Raw genomic sequence first — 21,163 nt, 5'->3', positions numbered from 1 at the left:
GGTTTGCCTTCACTGCTCGAGATCTACGTAAAAACAAAACCAGCATATGTGAGCAACAGTGCCATTAATTTAACGATTAAGCTATTGGCAATGTAAGACCATTGCATTGTAAATGCTTGTTTTTAAATTGCTATTGACGTGGAGTCAATGGTAATAGTATTTCCTTAATGCCCATTGCGCATTTAGGAAATGCTTTGTACACAAGCTTAGGAAATCACAAATAGGAAATCCCTATTTGCGATTTCTTATTTATGGAATCACAAAATGCCATTTCTATTGGGTAGAAATCACATTTTGCGATTCCTATCTGCCTTTGTACATATGGAAAGGCAATTTAGCATTTCTTAACAGAACAAAATTGTGATTTGGTCCGTTAAGAAATGCTAAATCATTTCGTACATATGGCCCAAAGTCCTTCAGTCCATCCTTGCAGTGGCATCAGGTGTCTTCTCCTTCCAGCAGACCATTCTTTCACTTTTGTCATTCCTAGGCCCAGTAGCTTCTAAAGAGTCTTTCAATCATTCAGTGTCTTTTAAATGGGGGTGGAAAGTTATAGAAACCAGGCATCCCTGGCCAATCAAAGGGTACCACATCATCACATCACCCCAGTCATAAACCTCCTGCACAGGGTTTTAGGACATTTTAAGATGATGACTTCAAGTGGTCTATGTAAGTAACTTCCCTAGGAGTCTCAGCTCTGGCACAAATGCCTGACCCCTTCCTACTAAATCTTGAAAGGGGAGTTTCTCTTGTGTTTGGCGCCAGAGGTCTCGCCTTTTTCCTTTGTTTCTGTTGGCTTGGACTTTTCCATCCCAGGTGCAGTGTGAAGTTAATTAGCAGATGCAGATTTCTTCCCAATCCCTTCCTTGCGTAAGAACTGGGTCAACCACTGTTAAACACCTCTATTGCGTGGTGAGACTTTTGATTCTCCGGCTTGCCTGCAGAGTATGTCATTTATCACAGTAGAGGGGATAAAAGCCTGGAATTTGATTATGGCTAAGTCAAGGAATTATGAAAATTCTCATAGTGCCATAAGGAGTATGATTATGTTAAAAGGGACTGTGGATCTGCACGTGGGATGCATGTTTACCCTGAGATTGATATCTCACTGGACCCTCTACGCCTAAGTGGGGCGAAGCTGTACTTTGGTGCAGATTTCACCTATAATGTTTAAATCAGTTAAGTACCAAATACTGTCAGGAAGAACTACAGACCTACACTATGAGCGCCCACTCACATTATAAGGCCTATCCCAGGTCAGCACCAATCCTTGAAGGGCCGCTAATGCAATAGGCTGCCTTTGTGCTGATATCAGGCTGTGCAAGACTGTAGTCTCTCTCACATGTGTAGCCTGCAAGCGTGGCCATACACCTGTGCTCACATGTTTGCATGTTGCTAGCCAAGAGGTACTTACTCCAGCTGACCAGAACTAGCCTTACCTAAAAGGTAGACACTGGGACTTAGCACTCTCATTCCATTTCCATAGAACTTACTATCGGTGGGGCTCTGGTGGTGAGACTCATTGACAGTAAAGGTCCAAAAAAGGACAGTCAAAAGGGAAACATCTAGGGGGCCAAATGGGCGGAACTCATTTTGCTACACCAGGGAATTCATTTTTCTCTACTTCTTGGAAATTGTGCTGTAACAAATTCATAGTATTATACTTAGCATAACTTCAACTAGAGACTACCAAACTGAGTTTTCTGTAACTGTCCAAGTTTTCTGCTGTCAGGCGAAGTTACACTGGCTGTGAAGAAACAGTATAGTTTGAATTATTTACAGCTCAAGTACTGTATCCAGTATGAACACTCACAGATTGTTTGTAGCCTTCAGCTCAAAAGCCTATGTATGGATGTTCCTTAGAACGGCGCTACCACAAATGCCTTTGTTAAACACACACAAAAACTTCTCCAGGTACAGAGAGAGCCTGCACTCCACGACTAGGGATAATCCAATTGTTTAATTGTATCAGACAGCAAGAAAATGAATCCATCAATGCCTCAAACGACACAGCAAGAATCCATTTCTCTGGCAATTTTAGTGAAAAACGAGTTTTGGCTAATCACAGCCTTTCTCATTTTAAAAAAAATTGGCATTTTAAAACGCTAAAGCGTGATCTTCAAATATACTTGTCTTTTGCTAAACCTAGAAGACATACTTTCAGATTTTCCTTGCATTTACAATCATAAAAAGGATTATTAAACATGAAATGCCCATGAGCACTTCTAATTATATCCAATGTTTCATAATATCCACCTTCATAGACAATTTCACAATGTTTATTGCATACGTGGTTAATGTTACAATCTGTCAATCGTTAGCTGTGAAAATGTCAGTTTTTCAGCCTTGCAATCATAAAGACAGCATACGTCTGCAGCTGTTATTCCTACCGCTGTATTCCAAATATCATTCAACTTGAAACTTCTTGCAGTCCGATTTCCCAACAATATGTATATCCTCAGCAGGGGCACAACTAAACCCGAACTTTGTGGGGGGGGGGGGGTTTAAGACTCCCAGCCGGGGCTGCCCTATCACTGGTTGCGCACGGTGTAACAGTCTTTTTTGCCGCCCCTCCCCCATTTCCTGCTTCTCCATGAATTCCCTCACTACCACTCACCAACGTTGCACCTCATCTCTCAATAGCCCCTTTCTGACAAATATTTCATTTTCTTTTATAGGGCTACTCGTAGTTTACTCACACTCAGTTCTATGATCTGCATGGTATACATTCTTTGTAGCAGACACATTAACCCTCTGTGCTGTACAGGGGACAGGAGTACCCATGTGAGTGCACGGTGAGTGATGCAACAGTGTGAGAGTAGATTGAGAGGCGTGACTGCAGGGTGAGTGAGATGTCCGTATAAATTTGGGTGCAGATGTAAGTGCAGAGTGGGATAAATGTATTTATGGTTAGTGATGGGCTTGTCTGAGTGAGATTGCAGAGTGAGCGCTGAGGGGGACAGGTGAGGGAAGTGCCCCATTAGTGCAGGGTGAGTAGAGTGCTCATGTGACTGCAGGGTGAGGTACAGGGTGAACAGCGCAAGTGCATTGTGAGTGCAGAGTGAGCGGTGTGCTCATGTGACTGCAGGGTAACTAGAGGGATGAACGGTGTGAGTTCATGCTGAGTAGCATAAGTGCTGTGTGGTCATTGTGTGTGCAAGGTGAATGGCGTGAGTGCATGGTGATCAGTGTGAGTGCATTGTGATCGCTGTTAGTGCAGGTTGAGTTTGAAAGTGAAGGGCGAGAATGAGGAGTGAATTGTCTGAATGCAAGGTGCATTCCCAGACACTTGAAGTAACTCAGTATGTTATTGAGGGCTGGCGTAGAGTTTCAGATATCACTTTAACTATTGCTATTATGGCATTATTCAGGTGCAGGACTGGACTGGCTATAGTGAGCACCGGGCGTTTTCTCTGTTGGCCGGAAAGGTGGGGGCTGGTTTTGGTACAGGGGACAGGTTTTGCAGCAGTGCTGCAATAGTGGCCCCATGTACCAAAAGCAGCTGCAGTGTTTTCCACGCCCCGCGCTCCCAGCCCCCACACCCCTCCTCCGCGGCCGGTCCGACTCAATTGCCAAGGCTGGTTTGCATTCCCAGTTCAGCCCTGCTCAGGGATCGATGGTGGATGAAATAAATATTGTGCTCATCCAGCAACAAACTTCCAGTCTTGCGATTAGGGTTGCCAGCTCATCATATTGATGTCCCAGGTGGTACAAAAACAAGCAGTCACCTAAAGCCTATTTTCAGCACTAAACTGTGCATACTTGGAACAGCAAATATACATAGAAAGCATTTTTCATTGTGTTCTAGGACTGCCTGAATGATCCATGACTGATAATTAAAGGGAACAAAGACAGAAAAGTCACATTACAAATGAATACATACCTTTTTATTTATAACCCTATTTTGTGTCAAGACGAGGCCTTTGGAGGCTCTTTAAACAACAAATGGCTGGCATTTTTCTTTTGGCAGCCCTACTTTATATTTCTTTTCATGATCTGCATTGTCCCAGTAAGGCAGTAGAAGTAAAATCAAAATGTAAGGAATAGGCAGAGTAGGGGTCCAGGAGCTACTGGGACAAGAAAAAAAACTAAGCCTTGTTAAACAGTTTACAATAGTATGTAAATATGCAAATGGTTTTTCAAAGACCAGTGAAAAAATCAGGCGTGTCGGAGATAAGACTCCAGACACTGCCCAGCCGAGCCCACAGCAGCCTGGGCTGAGACACACGGCTGGGGGGGGGCACTGTTACATTAAGATTTTTATATTTCTCTCAACTGTTGGGCTGTCTTCTATTTTTATTTTGAATTTTCTACTTATATTCACAATGTGTAAATATTAATAATACCTTTTTGATTAGGGTTTATCCCTGCTATATATTTCTGTTGTCATTCACCGACATTGCTGACTTCAGTCCCTTCTTAGTGCCCCCACTGCTCTTGTAAAACTTTTCTTTCTCCGCAACCAAATATGCGATCTTTAGTAAGGTCACCTTAATCAGTTATATGGATTTCCTTCCCTTTGCATTTATTCATTTTTAATGTAACATAAGCTGTAAAATGTATATATTCATAGAGCTTTTGTTAATTAGGGATTATCCCTTATATATCATTCTGTTGCAAATTCACCTGAATGGCTCCATTTAGCTTGTTTACTGCTTCCTTGGCGTCTGTATTGTTTTGCATGCTCTTTTTTTCTGCAACCAAATATGTGGTTTTTGGTAATAGTTCCCTAATAATATATATGTATTTACTTTCCACTATATTAATTCCTTATCACCAGGCCTGCTAGCAACTGTTATTCCGGTTACCCTGCATTTTATGACTTGGTGATGTTCATTGTTAATTTGCAAGACCGTGATACTGATGCTGAAGTTTGCATGGCTGTGCCTTGTACTCTTTGTTACTAGCATGTATCTTTCATCGGTTTTGTGCCAATTTTCCAATGTGCTTCATCTTGACAAAGTTTATTAAATATGCCACAGCAGGCATACCCACGGCTACATTTTTTATTGTTTACACTTGCACTTTGCAGCGCTTTGTAACCAGGTTGGTGATTTCTGTGATAAATAATACAAGTTGATAAACAAGCACCTGCAAAGCTAATAGGCTGGCTTGCATTTTGAGTCCTCACTAAAATATTTTGAAGAAGTCTGCCGTAGTGAAAAAATAAATGTTTTTTGCCTGCACAGCATTTACGATATAAAGAATTTGATGCAGGTTTATTCAGTGTACCTTTGAGATGTAAATAATATCTTATGTATTTTAATACGTACACTCCACCGGAGGCAGAATGAGACACCACACAGCCAAAAGTATGAAGTGACTGTATAACTCCCTGTGGGGCTGAGCCACAGAACATTCTATGTACAATATAAATAAACAAACTTATCTGGCTTCAGTTTCTTCTTTTAGGATTACATCTTGAATGTTTGGTAAAGGGCAGAAACAAAGGCGACAGTAACCAGGGGACTGGCGATCCTCTGTACCCCACCTCCCGAAGTGCATCAAAAGCCCACCTCCAGAGTCGACAGCAGCTCCAGGCTGAAGTCTACCAACTTTACAAGAATACCTAACTTTACTACAATGGGAAAGCACTACAAGAGAAAAAACAAGAACCCGAACCTCAGAAATCAGGATGGGAAAGAGTGGAGAAAGTGTACAGGAAAACGGTAAGCAAAAAGGGGAAGGCTGCAAGAAAAGAAGAAAAGAACACCTATAACTAGGCCACAAGTGTCAACCAGTTCACACAATGTCCCATCATTCCCACACCACATCTGTGGCTCAAAGTGTCATATGGGGCTCTGTATTGTCCAATTATATTCCAGTTGAAGAGCTGCAGCTTTAAGTTACAGTTTAATCCCATGCAAACAGGAGAGATCTGCTTCCACACCTGCAAGAACGGGTACTTATGTATTATACTACACTTTTGAGTTCTGCAGGGATAGATGCTGCGGCCATTACACCATAACTAATTTATTCTCTGCATAGGACATGCAATTGCTGCTGCTTTTGCCTAGTCAAAGCACAAGAGACGTATCCTTTGCCATCCTCCTGGAGGGATTCTTTCAGTAACTCTATCCCCAGTACCACTGGATCCCTCAGATACCAATTTGATCAAGATCACCAAGATGGTTCCGTCGCTTTGCAGCCCTCGATTAGGGCCTATATACTTTCGGCACCAGGTCTCGCCTATCTCTGTCCGCAGTGCCATGAAGGTGGGGACTTAGTTTGTTGTTAATGAAGGAGCACATCACCCCCAAAACTGATGTCTAAAGAAAAATAAGAGGGAATCTGTTAACAGTGGCAACTCTCTTTTCCCTCGCAACAACCACTTCCATCTTTTGTTTGATGCAGCGGAAGCATTGGGGGATTTTTGTCTGCTCACTTATCCACACCAACCATTATACAAAAATCAGAAGCGTAACAATAATGACGGGCCCATAAGTAATTTATCACTCAATTAGCAATATCAAAGGTCCACCGATGAATCTTTGGTAGAGCGGAAAGGGACTAAATAATGAAAAATGAAATGCTATTTCCCCATGAGGACCTACAATGAAGAAATATGCTAAAGATTGGTCTTTACAATCATTATCCCAATAACTCAGTAACTCAATAATAAGGACAAACACTATTCTTTTCTATTAGCTTTCTTGTTATTTCATAAAATGAATGGTCAAGTACAATATACATGTTACAATGTCATTATTCAGTTATAAAGTACAAAATAGAGCCACAATAATCAACTCAATTAATTCATGAAACATCAGAACGTCAGGTAAAGAGGAGTGAGAGAGAGAGAAAGAGAAAACATCAGTGAAACAATTCTTCACTTTACGAAAATAAAAATACTAATGCACAACGTGCAATTAGTCTGAAAAGTTAACCCAAAGGCCGTTAGGGATTAGAGAGAGCAACACCATCAGCCGACAATGTGCAAAGTCTCTAAAAAGTTTCTTAGGATCAGCAGATATTGCCAGCCAGAGGAATCAGGAATCAGCACGACATGCAGCAACACAAACGAAGGACAGGTCACCATTCATGTGAACGAGCCGAGGAACTCTCCCCCACAGGAATCTTTATAGTATGCTACTTCCTTTCTTCTGCTAAAATGTTGCATTATCTGCTCTCTACAAACGTTTTTATTGCCTAAACACGATGGTGTGGCTGTCTACTGACAATAACCTAACTAATATTTTCTGTACATTTCTTTGTCTAAATCACTACACAACTTCCTTCAGAGGAAGAGGAAATAATATAGCTACTAATGAATTTAAATTCTGGTACAGTTATATCAATGTATTATACACACCTCGCCTAGACAGGAAAGAAAACTTAAATTGTATTCAGAAATAGGCTAATAATCTGCACTCTAAGGAAGTATTTGAAACATTTTGGAGGACAGAAACTCTAAGGAAACACTTGATACATTTTGAGGAATGGGAGCACAGGAGCACGGAAGCACACCCCCTAACATTTCTTAAGGTCTACGTTTATTTTAGCAAAAGAGAGAATTATTTTTTAAAAACCTACACTACTTTCACAAGAATAAAGCGGTAACCTTTGTCGTTTATTTTTCTGCAGTTTGGGAAAACCGAATAACATTGTTAGCAATATTTACATTATTTTAGCCAAGAAAAATAAACTATTGTGCCTTGTGCACATTTCTCATGTTATACACTCTGTTATATTAGTAGTTTTGCGTATGTTATAAAAATACATGCACTTGAGTGGATTTTATCAAGCAGTTTTTATTGTCAGAAATCGTGCTCCATCATGTTCTAAATGGCACACCTGCTGCCGTGCCCCTGAAGTTTTTCTACTCTTTAGCCATCTCCTCTCTTCCTCCAATTTTATTTTCTAGGTAGCATACTTTAGCTTCCATTGCTTTCCCCAATTTTTTTTTCTCCAGATTTATATAGCACAAACTCGACCCAAAGGTATTGGAGCACTATACATGAGCACCAGTTAGGTGTTACACAAGGACACATTCTTTTTTTTTTTAGGTCTCGCCTACGCAGCGTGCATGCATTGCTCTAGGAGATGACCTTTAGAAACTGGTCTGCTCTTTTCCACACACTCGTGCATGTGGCGACATCCACCTTGCGGGAGCGAGCAGCGGCCGCGCAGGGGCCATCTGTTTTCTATTGATTTTTCACTTAAGCACTTGTTTGAGCAGCGGCGTGTGCAGGGGCTATCTGTTTTTTTTTCTAATGACGCGCAGGGGCCATCTGTTTACAATTAGCGTGGCAGCTCGCGCTTGTTTTCATTCTTTCCGGCTCGACATCCTGTCGCTTTCACTTTTGTTCAGGGCCATGCTTGTTTTTTCTTCTTATCAGAGTTGTCCTTGCCTACGCGGTTACATCGGCAGATATTACCATATGAATCCACGGACCTAAACAGATGACGGCATGCCGCTGGAGTTTTGGTTTCTTCTGTTCCTTTTGAAATTCATTTTATTGCCGGTTGCTGTCACGCAATGTCCCTCTCCCCTGATCGTTTTTGTTTTATTTTGCGGCCTGTGTGCAGCTGGGCCTGCTGTTTTGTAAAGCAACCATCCGGCTTGCCCCCCCTACGGTTTCTGACGGTCACGCGCCTGCATGCCCCCCCCCCCGTGCAGTCATTCCTATATTAAGAATGCCCAGGCCAGAGCCAGCGCGTCTGCTCTCGACTCATGGTGAAATGCACGGAAGGTTTCATATATCAATGGACATAACTCTGGCTTATGTGTAATTTCAGTCACATATGCAAAATCTTGTGAAACTCATCAAAGTTCCTGAAATTTTGCTTCGCATGATTTTTTATGTGTTTCAGGTGGACATAAAACGCATTCTTGCCGTGTTAAGCCCCCTCCGTCCCCACATCTAGAAGGGTCCGTACATGTCTGTTACCAGGGACCTATCTGCGCGAACAGACTTTGATATCACTGTGGTGTATGCTGCTCCGTCAGGTGCATCAAATCAAACAATTCGCTCGGACAGTCACTTGGCATGTCATAGTAACCAAACATTTGTTTTATCGGCAGCTTCCAGTGGTACTGCGGACACCCTTGGCACCTCTCTGCTATCGCTTCCGTTCCCGTGACCACGACATCGCTTCGAAGCTTCCACCTGGGAGTTCAAGCGTTGTAAAGAATGTAGTTTAAAAGATTAAACTTCATAATTTTGTGCGATCACGGCTGAAAACAGTGAGGTCAACTGACAGGTGTTCAGTTCCCTACTTCCCTGAAAAAGATTTCACGTGAACTGCAAATGTGTTTAGTACCCCGGTAGACACCGACATCCCGCTGATGTCTGCGATGGATAAATGAATCAATGGGAGGGTAGATGGATGCATTCATTGAATGAATTGCAAGCGGCATAGTCGTGGGTGTAATTCCGTACACAACTTGCTGGAGAGAAGCAAAATTACCAGTCTTTCACTTGGATATAATTAACTTTACTGCTGAAAGCAGTTAGTTTTACACTTAAGCAACAGAAAACAGGATATATGGGTGTAGGGGAAGTGAAAAGGTATAAAACAAGGGAAAACAAGCATTGGCACGGCCAATAGGTCTCGCCTTTGGGACCTTATAAGTATTTAGTTATGCAGCACAATATCTTTGGTGCAACAACATCAACTGTAGCATGGCTAAACACTTATAAGGTCCCAAAGGCGAGACCGATTGGCTATGCCAATACTTGTTTTTGGTAGGCACAGGGAGATTACGTGATTTGCCCAGAATCACGGGATGTGGAGTCGACTCCGGGGCTGGAACCTTGGTTTCCCAGCTCCAAAGTCGGTAGTATAGCCATGAGACCACATCCTCCCCAATGATTCTACTCCTTTCATGTGAAGCTCCATAGCCTCCAGCTTCACCTCCATTCTAGTAGTGGACTTTTTCATCTTCTCCAACTTTTTCAAAAGGGGACTCAAGGCTCCCATCATCTTTCTGGTCCCTGCCTAGATTCCAAACCAGTATCTTCATCAGCTGCCAGATTCCTAGTAAACGGTGTAAAGAGATGCGCCGCCTTCTTCTGTGGTTTGCCTGCCAAACGTTGTTCTCACCACTCTGACAAAATACATCTGAACCCCAGAAGTGCAGTCGATGACAAATCCGAGACCCATGCAAGAAGGGTGCCTATTACAATAAAGTGAAGCGCTTTCGGTCCAAAGAAGTAGCAGGAAGGCGCAGAATAGATGCACTTACAATCACCAATATATAACTTTAAAGACGAGAGCAATAAGCTCTGTTGTAATTAGAGCTTATTTCATTAATTGCCGGAATCTGTTAAGAAGACCTTAAAGATTTTCTGCAGTACTTCCGAACGCTGTTCTCCCTATTAAATGTGCTATACGCTCCGTTCGTCCTAAAAACACATTACAATACCGATAAGGTCATCGGTTGAACTGACATGTTCTGAGTTCTCGCGCGACTCCGTAGCGTCTAAAAGAAAACCATAGTACGCGTGCGCAACTCGCACAACTAACATTTCAGTTTGGGGCTGACAGGCTCATCCATGTTAGAGTCTGGCAAAATGTCAGAAGGCATTACTGTAGTTCTAACTTGTGCCTGAAATGGAAATATGGAACTATTTAAGACGTGCCGGTACTCCAATTAAATCTATTACATTTTTCTTAAGAAATGCCAGTACTCTCCCTTTCAAAATAAAAAAGCGCCGATACTCACTCAGTACCGACCCATTAAAAGAAAACACTGATCGTAACCTGGGAGGAGAAGGTTAGCCAGGCCCCTTCAGGCCTCTTAGTGACAGCACCACGCCTATGGAAGCGTCATCTCGTTGTCAAGCGTTTGCGCCTGCGTTCCACGGGGAGCCTGAACCTTGCGCATGCGCTTTGCCCCTCCTGGCCTCCCACCCACTTCTCGCGCAATCGCAAATGTATCTACGCGAGTGTCAGTGTGTGCGGGAGAAGATGGCGGCGGCAGGAGAAGCAGCGTGAGATTCATAGAGTGGACCTTCGGGAGTCCAAGCAATATGGCTTCCGACAGCGCCCAGGTGAGTTTGAGTCCGCTCTCTGTTCTAAGAGTCACCAGACCATTTGACTGTCCCAGATTGGGTGCTTCCCTCTGCTGCGCGCCCGTCAGGCCTGGGACTTTGCCATCTCATTGATTGGAAGCTGGCTGGTGCAGGTTTTGGATCACTCGCCCAACTCACGTTTATGACTCACGGGTACCCCTGTTGTATCCCTTTCTCCTGCCCCCTTACTGGTGGTTTATATGCCAGTCTGAACTCTATCCCTGCTTGCCAGGGCCTGGAGCGGCGCAAATGGGCCTGCTGCCAGAGATGGTGTAAGGTAGCTGCCAGGCGCTCGTGAGCGCCTGCTGCCAAATGGAATTTGAGTATTGCCTGCTTATACGATTGGGGTACCTTGTGTTATCTGGGGGGGGAGCGTGAAGCGGAATGTTTGTGAGGCACCTGTTGCCAAGGGATTGGGATGTATGCAAGCCTGGTGATGCCTAGCAAACGTAGGCACACTGTTTTCGGGACCCTTGGTTGCTTTGAAATGGTAATGTGTGTTAGTCCGTGGCAAACACATGCCTTGTCAGTCCTGCATATGTTATTACAGACGCACCTTAATGGTTAATATCCCGTACCTTAATTGAGGATAACTTCATGAGTGTGGTTATGTTTTGCCTATGGCTTGTTTTGAAGTTATCTAGTTGAGTAAACCGACAAAAAGTAAGCCGTTGTCTACTGCTCCTTTGTCATAATTCGGAAGAATCATTTCAAGTATGCGTACACTTTGATATTTTTAAGCGTGGCTCCTACGAATTGCGAAACATTTTTTTGCAGGCAGTCTGTTGCAGACAAGTCGCCGATTTTGTGTTTTTGCTCTGCTAAGGGTGGGCCCAGTGTCAGGTTTTGCTGTCGACCAAGGTGCTAGTTTTTCGCGGTTCGGCCGCCTAGAATAATTTAAACGTGACCAGTCTGTTACAGATCAGGTTCGACAGACCATTCCCTGTCACATTATGCAGTCTTGCTGCTTGCCTGTTGATTCTGTGTTTTGTTGTGAAAAGCCAGCTTGACTCATTCATATAGTTTAGAAACTAATTTCGTATAGACCGACCTCTACAAGAGCTACAGTGAGATTTGTTAACGGATAGTTTGATCAACGCTGCATCACATTTAGTTCAACTTTTCCCATGCTCTTGCCCAATTCTTTATATGTTTAATAACTTCTAACTTTTCTGAATCATGTCTTTCATCTTCTTAGCTTTTCCACGCTGCACTTTATTGCTTTATAGTACCCCGATACTGGTAGGACTCCATATATTTAACACGCATTTGCAATGCCATGCAGCACATTGCCCTGGATGCTGCAGCATGGAAGTTTAAACACTAATAGGAACACCAATAAAACATTGCATGCTTTCAACACAGTACAGATCAAGCAGGAACAACACTAACTCTACTTTTTAAACTAACTACTGATGACACCAATGTTGGCATACTTCAAAGTATGGAGTAAATGAGAGCTAACTCGGAAGCATTTGTTAGTGTATTAAAAAAACTACGGTAGATTTAGCTACATTTTGAAAGTCTGTCAAGACATGTATTTAAAGCCTTGTCAACAGTTTGAACACACTCCAAAATATGCAGTGCCACTTAATTCCCTCCATACAGAATTATGTAGCGTGACCAGATGCTCAAACTAAATTGTACTTAATTAGCAGTAAGGGATTTTTTGATGGGGTGGTGGTTACAATTTCAGAACTACAATGGGAAGGAGAGTCATCACCTCTAAAGCACAGTGGGCTTATTAGTGGTGCAGCACCTATACGCAACAAGCCCTCTCATTCAGACATATGATAGATTTTAATGTACATGGACTTCTCATCAAATTAATAGGCCTCACAATGCAGTCCTTAACAAAGCAATGCTTCGTGGGTGTCCCAGCACACTGTTATTATGGGACATGCAGTTTTGTTTTGACGTTATAAAGTTCAAAAAAACATGTTGCGTGATCCCATGCAACAAACTTTCATGCACTACAATACACCAGTTCCCAGTGTTTTTTATGTTTTCCTCACCAAACTGCCGTGACCAGCATCATGTTCACACCCGACAACCGGTTGCTGCTTCCCGCCGCTATAACTGTGCTGAGACCCCAAGCCTTCCACAAGTCCACCACTTCCGGGCTCTCAAACCACCGCCCGTAACAAGTCCTCATAATCCCCATCACAAAACTAATAAGAAAATGAACTCTGCTGGTAGCTGCAAATAATAATAGGACAGCTTAAGAAAAGTAAAATGCAAACCCACCAGGGGGACTGTTTATGCTCGGAGGGTGAGGAAGAGTTATAACGCGACATACCCTGTATGTGACCTCTGCAACAATCAACAATGTCACATTTGTAAAATCCCCTGGTCATAGGGAACCACTGTGGAGAAGCAGCAAGCCAGGGGGGTTGCTTACCGTAAACTGGGAGCACTAGTTCAGCATGCCAGTGCACAGTTAATAGAAAAGCCTCCATGGTGCCAGGACTGGATGATTAAAAAACCAAAACACTGGGGTTTCTGCACGTCCTGCGAGACCCTTGGGGCAGTAGCTGCATATCTCTGTGCACGCAGCTGCTATCTTGTCACAAACTCCGGCCCTGCTGGCAACCAATGGAGGTGGTGCTGCCTCAGTCCTGGTGCCAGGAGGGGCATCTACATATCGCCAAAGGGAGCGAGTGCCATAACTTTTTGATGTGTGTCCTACAGCAACTACAAATCAGGGCGGGTTGCAGAAGCTGGACAGCATCTCATGCCTGCTACATCAACTGCAGTAAAGAGCTTAAGTAACAATAGTGCTCACTATCTGTTACTAAAACATACAGAGTAAGGACACATGTAAAAGGGGCTGTCCTCGCAGGAGGTTACAACAGTAGAGAAAAAAATACTAAGAAGGAACTACTAAACAAATTTACCAATGAAATGAAAACAATTCCAAAAGACACTCAAAGGAGTCAGTAAATAAAGCCTATGTTCTGAATACAGCATGTCTCGAAGAAACATGGCAAGTGCTGCCTAGGTGAGACACTGCTCCCTTGTGTTGTTGGAAAGTCATCAAGTCAATACCTCTGCAGTCTGGCTTTTTCATATGTACCACCCATGTTTGCCGTGTGAGACACTCCAAATGAGTAATGTTTTGGGCACCCAAGTCTAGTTTTTGAATGTGCAGACAAAGCACTTGCTGTTTGACCATACTGTATTGCAGCTTGGCTTCAGCCAAAACGAGGAGGATTCCATTTGTCCAAAGGCACCCAATACAGGTTGGGCTGATTAGGTTTGGGCACTCTCCCTACATGATAAATATATTCACCCCAGCTTGAGGTATTTACCTTCAGTGCTAAATACCTTTTATATTCTGGGGTTTCAGTTTCAGAATAAGGCATAAGTTGTGGAACCTGTTTATAATGCATTTCATAATTCATGCTTTGACTTTCACGCTTATAAATTTCGGCAAGTTTGACCTGCTGAAATTTACCATGTATAAAATTGCCGGAGTTCTGTATCATCTGCTAAACTCCTAATTGCGGTATGGGCAACGGGAATAATAGTTACCACACATCAGAAATACCCCAGCGTCACATCAGTCTCCAAAGACCATATTTGTAACAAAATCCATGTATGTGTCCCACATGAAAAGTTTGTGTTCAAAACTCCTTTTTTTATTCTGCTTCATACTCTCCACTGTAAATGGTTTTTCAATCCTCCATGTGACCTACTGAAAAAGTTTTGTACCTGTCCTCCATCTTTCTTGCATACCCCCAAATCTGTTTCCTGAAAACTTTCCCTTCTGCTTTTCCTCAGATCTGTTTCTTCTCTTGTCAGTCTTTGTTAGGATATTGCAGTACCTATTTATTTTAAGGAGTGTGGTGAAGCGAATACCAAGCTCAAAAGAGTAGCACAGCACATTACAGAGAACATCTGTATTGTAGCAGGAGCATCTGAAATATTCAGTGCTGTACATTCACAATACATCTGTCCTGTGTTTGGTTTGCAGAAACAAGGGGCATGGAGATGGGTGCTTATGTACATTGTATAGTACTATGCAAAACACGCTGCAGTTTTTACTTGTACGATACATGCCTGCACAATTTGTAAATGTTATGTTTAAATATTGTTACTTAACACACATTTATAATTTTTGTTCTTACGGAGATGTGATTTTGTTCATAATCACTTAGAATTTAGTTAAGTTCATATGCTAACTTTAGGAGCTAGATTGCCTAGTTCCAAAGTCATTAATTTGGCACTTAACTACATTTTCCTGTTTTTTTTTTTTGTAGTAGTAGTAGATCATCCATACATTCACTCGAACATCATGCCAGTTGTTAATCAATATGATTACCTCCAAATTCCAATTGTTCCTGCATGCCATTGTGGCCTACAGCAAAAGATTCAAAGTTACGTTTTAGCGTTGCACATGTTGAATTGATGCACTAGCTAGGGCCACTGGAATTATGTGAAGGGTAGACTAAATTATGTGGCAAGAAAAGTCAAATTACACGGCATAATATGGCGCATTGTTTTATAGTTTCACTTAATTTGTGATTTTTAAACACAGTAGTACTGCGTGGGCTGCAATTTCACTGACGAGTACAAGTTTAACAACCAAAACTGGATTTAAGCAACTGAAAGATCACAATTTACTCTTTGGGAAGGACCTTCCACAGCGTGCCAACACATGCAACCATGTTCGGAGTATTTTTTAATTAGTTTGAGCTAGAGACATTTCTTTGTTAAAATTACAATGACATATGTGGCAAATGCTGCAACACCAGATTTGTCCGTAAAAAAAGCAGTGAAACAGAATCACCTCATTGTAGAGGCCCTGATCATAGCCTTTTTAGAGTTAGTTACCTATGTATCTGATTGCGTTGTGTGGTTGCATAGAACCAGTTATATACAGGTACATAAGGCAGCATCTCCATAGTTTATAGCTCATGTAAACTGTCTCCATGGGGTCATCAGTTGGGTAGTGGGCGCTCTGTCGTGTGTACGTGGTGTATTTAATTGGTTGGCAAAATACATGTTCGATTGACAAAGTTGAGAGAACACTGCATACTAAGGAGACCTGCGAGAAAAGTCACCTCTGGCTAGAGCATTCGCTTTTTGCAACTTTTTTTTTCAGTGTTAACCTCCTTTTCATTCATCCGGTTGTTATTGCTAACCATATTATTTAGTGTTTTCTCCACTGTTTGTTATACAACTGTTCCTGATTTGAATTGCATCTTAATAGCAGTATTTTATTCTTATCAGTGTCGATATTGGAGATAAAACATTGAAAAGTCATGTCTTCATTATATGCTTCATAGATAAACTTTCCTTTCATTAATCTTTTGCCTTTTTCCCAAATTGTATCTTTGAAAGATTTTCCATAAAGTTGAAGAACTTGGCTTAAGCATTAAATTAGAATACTATCTCTCCATTAGACTTTCTACCCTGTAATTTTATAGTCCACATTTTCTCCCTAGATTGCAACTGACTCCTTCCTCAAAGCACCCTGCCCATTTGGAGCCTTTTTTTGTCCTATAATTTGTCCCACCCTGCCACATAATCTGGTCTTCTCTCGCCACATACTTCTAGTGGCCCTGCTTGTGACTATAGACACCTTTGAACATTCCTTCTCAAATGTCCTCATTCTCCTGTGTAGTAAAGAGTAGCAACTCTCCCCACTTTCAAAAGACAGTTTATTTGTAGGATTAACAATGCTTTGAGCTCATGACATCAGTCATTATCATCAGTTAAGCTTTTTTTTTAAAATCTTGTAGGCATAACCAATTAAATATGTGAATAATTGGACATTTTGGGGTGGGGTGCAATGTCTACATCCAAATATAACAAGCACTACCTACTGGGGTAAGTGAAGAGACATCGCACTAAAATGGACGAGCCCCATTTTCAGTGATTGGCTCGGATGAGCGCCACCCCACTTCCTTGAAGCCGTAAAGGAAAACATATAATGATAATAATGTAATGTTATCATTTTATTTTGTCCTGCTGCGGCAGGTTAGCGTGACGGGTTGGGGCTGCAGAGGATTGGTAGCACCTTCCTAAGTGTGTGAAAAACAGTCATACACACTTTCCCTATTCTCTACAGCCTGCATGGAGAACATGCCCAGACCCCCAGTCCCTGGCTGAGCGCCGAACCACGGTGCTCAGACCAATCACAACGCTGCATTGCAGCGTTGTGATTGCTGAGGGAAGCCTAGCTTGCCTACCTGCTTCCTGTTTCATTCCCGATGCGAGGAGAGACGACTGCAGCGAAATGCGGTGGTATGGATTTTTTCCTTTATTTTGTATTAAAAAAAATATACCCTAAAACCTCCGCCCGCCAAGCCGGATTCATGCCGGCCACTACTGCCCACTTTGTACCAATGAATAGAAGAAATCTGGCTGCAGGTAAGCACTGGTACACAGCTGCAACAGAATGGTATTTAACAGGTGAGACTGCCAGTCTAAATCCCTGGTAGCAGAGTATAATTATAATCCCCCACAACATCTACTTCTTCGACCAGGTTTTCTCCTTTAGTCAAAGAATCTTGAGTTCCCGCTAAGTGATGGGGAAGGCCCTCTCCTATTGTCTGTAGTAGCCATATAAGCCTGTTAACTTTACAGAGAAACTTACTGTCTTTCCTAATCGCGAATATGTGAAGTTTTCTACCTTCACATTATACCACAATTTCCTATACAACATATCCATTATTGGGCTTTCTTCATTGTTCAGCCAATGCTAGGGGGCTAATTGAAGTAGCCCACTAGCTGCATTATCGGTCTTAACACTTATGTTTTTTCAGTGTGTCTTAATCAACCAGAGTCCCATTATTACAAAACTGAGATAATGTAGTATGGGTTGTCACAGAATTAATCTAATGACCACCAGTACATCTTTCCAGTAACTCTTAATTTGGGTCTTGTTTACTACGTGCTGCCACTGTTACACATTTGACTGTCCCTGCTTCGTTGGATATAATGTATCAAGAGTCTCACCCGGCTGTTGCAACTTTACAGCATGGAGCATGAGTCATGAGTCAACATGGCTCCCTAGTGTTTTCGTTTCTTTGTCTCATTTTTCTTTGCTTGTTCCCTTTGAGGTAATCAATGGTTCATTTTTGCAACCCAGTAATCTGTTGCAGGTGCCAGTAGTTGACTTAAATTGAACAAACACTTTTATAATTTCTTCATTCTCTTAAACAGTAGCCCCTGTCCACTTGTTGCCAAAACAAGATTGGCATTTTAGGTGCATTGATCTAGCCTGAAATACTATGTCCATGACTCTATATTTTATTCCACTTTTGGGGGCATTCTCCCCTGTTAAATACCACTCTGTTGCAGCTGTGTACCAGTGTTTGCCTGCGCCCAGATTTCTGGCATTCATTGGTACAAAGTGGAACTCCTCCATTTTAGTGTGTTTCTCCTAATTTACCCCATTAGGTAGTGTTTGTTATATTTGGATGTAGACATTGCACTCCACCCCAAAACTCCCCATTTTTCGCTGTACCTACAACATTTTGAAAAAAAGACTAACTGATATCATGAGCTCAATACATTGTTAATCCTAGAAATCAACTTTTATACTGATAGATCGTAGGCTTCACAGTTGATCAGAACCATTCTTAATATTTAATCTACACATATTCTAAACTATGTTTCACTTACACGTCTATAGGCTATTATATCTGTGATTTTTGTCCATATGTCCCTAGAAATGCAAGTGGCAGTGTTTTTTTTGTTTTGTTTTTTAGTTGTTGTAATTTTATTTACCAGATAATCTGCTACTCATTGCTCTTTGAGTACCCAGGAATCATTTGCGCACTGAAACTTGTATTTTGAATTACGATTTGTATAGTGTGTAGAAATTTGTATGTGGTCTGAAAGTAGGGAGAGTGGCTACTCCTTCACTACATAGGAGACTGATGACATTCGAAAAGGGGTGTTCAAAGGTGTTCATACTGACAGGAGTATATGCCTGCCAAGCCACTAGAAGTATGTGGAAAGGGAAGACCAAATTATGTGGCAGGGTGGACTAAATTATAGGGCAAGAAAAGGCCAATTATTTGGCATAATGGGTCACATTCCGTAGCAATACTTCACATTTTTGTCATTTTAAAGCACACATATACTGCCTGGGCAATGGTTTGACCTAATTGGCACCAGTTTAACTCGTGATTACAGATGTTCTCACCTAAAAGACGAGCAGTTAACTTGCAAATGTTATCTGCTAATGCGGGACCCCAGGTGTTGTTCTTTAGGTAACATTTGATCCGTTTGAACTAGAAACCCAAAAAAGTTGACATTTGCCTAATACATGCAGAGATGGTGCACCATGTGGCAAACTCAGTGTATCGTGAGTGTGCAGGAAACACAGCTATAGCAGAATCACATAATTCCAGTGGCCCCGCTTTTAAGATTGGAAAATACCTTTTGTTTAAGCATGCACACTAAAGTTCGTCCATCACTTGTTTAGGTATCAACAGATAAGTTGTATTAAAGATTTAAAAAATAAAATGTTATTGGGAAATTATAAATTATGTATTTTATCTTTTGTTAAAATGTTTTGAAGTGGACAAAAGGTATTGCTGAATTCACCATGCATACCTTTATGGTGCACTGAAACAAATTTGTATAACACCACAAGAAGGCCTTTTCATGCCCTTTCATATTTGGATACCACCCAAAATTAGGAGCGATCTTGTCACTAAATGGTAGTCCCATTTAGTGTGCACATTCACACCATTCGAGCACAAATACCTTAGATGGTAATACAAATATATTTGACCATTACAAAAATAAACAATTTGCTTCACTTTTAAATCTGTAAGGCTATTGTTAATGCAACAGATTGCTCATTCATGTTTCTTGCCCTGAGCTGCGCCGTCATTGGGTGTGGCGGACACTGGACGGTCAAATTTTACTATTCTACTTCCAGTCTAGAATATTCGGTGAAGAGCGATTTTTTTTTTTTTTTTTTTTTTTTTTTTTTTTTTTTCTTCTCCTCCCAAATATTCTAGGAGGTATATTTACTATCCTAGTACCAGTCCTGGAGTATTTTTGGGAAAGTTATACATTCTATAAGTATTTTTAAGAAGGTATTAATTTTGAGTGCCTGAAAGTGCTTCCCTGAGGGGCAGCTCAGCGCAAAAAACTCTGAATACGCAATGGATCTCCAGAAAAGTATAACGAGCCCTAAATTTGTTATTTAGTTTACAAAAACCCAACTACTTTGTTTGTTCGCCCCCGTGATGCGTGTTGGGTGCTGGAAATAAGGCATGTTGCTTTAGCCACACCATTTGAGCTACGCAATTAAGCATGTATAACTTCCTTTCTCCGATTTAAGTAATTATTTCTCTTTGAGGCAGTGTCAAAATTGCAATGTCAGCTGAATGTAAACTGTTGCCATAATGTTCTATCCAGTATCGAACAAGACACTTCTCTTTGACTGTTGCTCATTGCTATCCAGCACTCTTCCTTCGTCTGTACCTGTCAGTCTTTGGCGTTGATACAATCTGAGACCACTCAATAGATATCCCCTCCCTTTCTCTATAAAGCTGCTGATCGTTACTTTTGCTTTGAGTACTACTTAACATCTGTACTAATCACTATTTTGAATATAATGTTGAATGGTCTTGGTGGTTCGGAACGTTGATAAGTGCATGCTGAGCTGCTCGAGCATCTCTGAATCTGCCTTCCACTATTTGCAAACTATTTCTGAATACACCCCCTAGCAATTTAAATCGGCCAACACACACTTGTGCAAGTCCTCGGGGCTTATCGTGGTGATCATTTTCTTTTAGGCTCATAATGTCAATGGTTTGCTAATTTTGCCTCTTGGAGTGCTGTGTTTTTCGGACAGCTCATAATCCTTGCATAAATTACCTTAGTTTATGCCTTTCGTAGTCTGACACTGAGTGAGCACCTTGATGGTCACCCATTTGTTTTTAGGGCTTGGGACCTATAAGCTGCGAAGCAGCTTCCGGTCCGGAGATTTAATGTGACTTAGTAGGGCTTCAGAACCCGCCTCCCTGCCCTGTCTCTCCACCATTGGCTGGCTTCCTAAACGGAGGCCAACCATTGGAGGAGAGAGCCGTCCCTCCAAAGAAGCTCCGTCTTTTTCGGATTCGGGGGCGTGATTTTTTGCGTTCTTTAGCCCTGTGATGTTGTCTGTCACT

General features: G+C 41.9%; 1 protein-coding gene across 1 annotated transcript in view; it reads left to right on the top strand.

The window, feature by feature from the left end:
* The first annotated feature begins 10,832 nt into the window (after nt 1-10,832).
* USP10 (ubiquitin specific peptidase 10) overlaps nt 10,833-21,163 on the top strand; it is a 414,101-nt gene continuing 403,770 nt past the window's right edge. Inside the window, exon 1 of the mRNA XM_078669861.1 lies at nt 10,833-10,997. Coding sequence (XP_078525987.1) covers nt 10,977-10,997 — 21 coding nt within the window. The 5' untranslated portion in view covers nt 10,833-10,976. The remainder of the gene's footprint in view (nt 10,998-21,163) is intronic.

The sequence above is a fragment of the Lissotriton helveticus genome, chromosome 12 (genome assembly GCF_964261635.1).
Source record: "Lissotriton helveticus chromosome 12, aLisHel1.1, whole genome shotgun sequence".
Lineage (NCBI taxonomy): Eukaryota > Metazoa > Chordata > Amphibia > Caudata > Salamandridae > Lissotriton > Lissotriton helveticus.
This window is presented reverse-complemented; position numbering and strand designations above follow the sequence as displayed.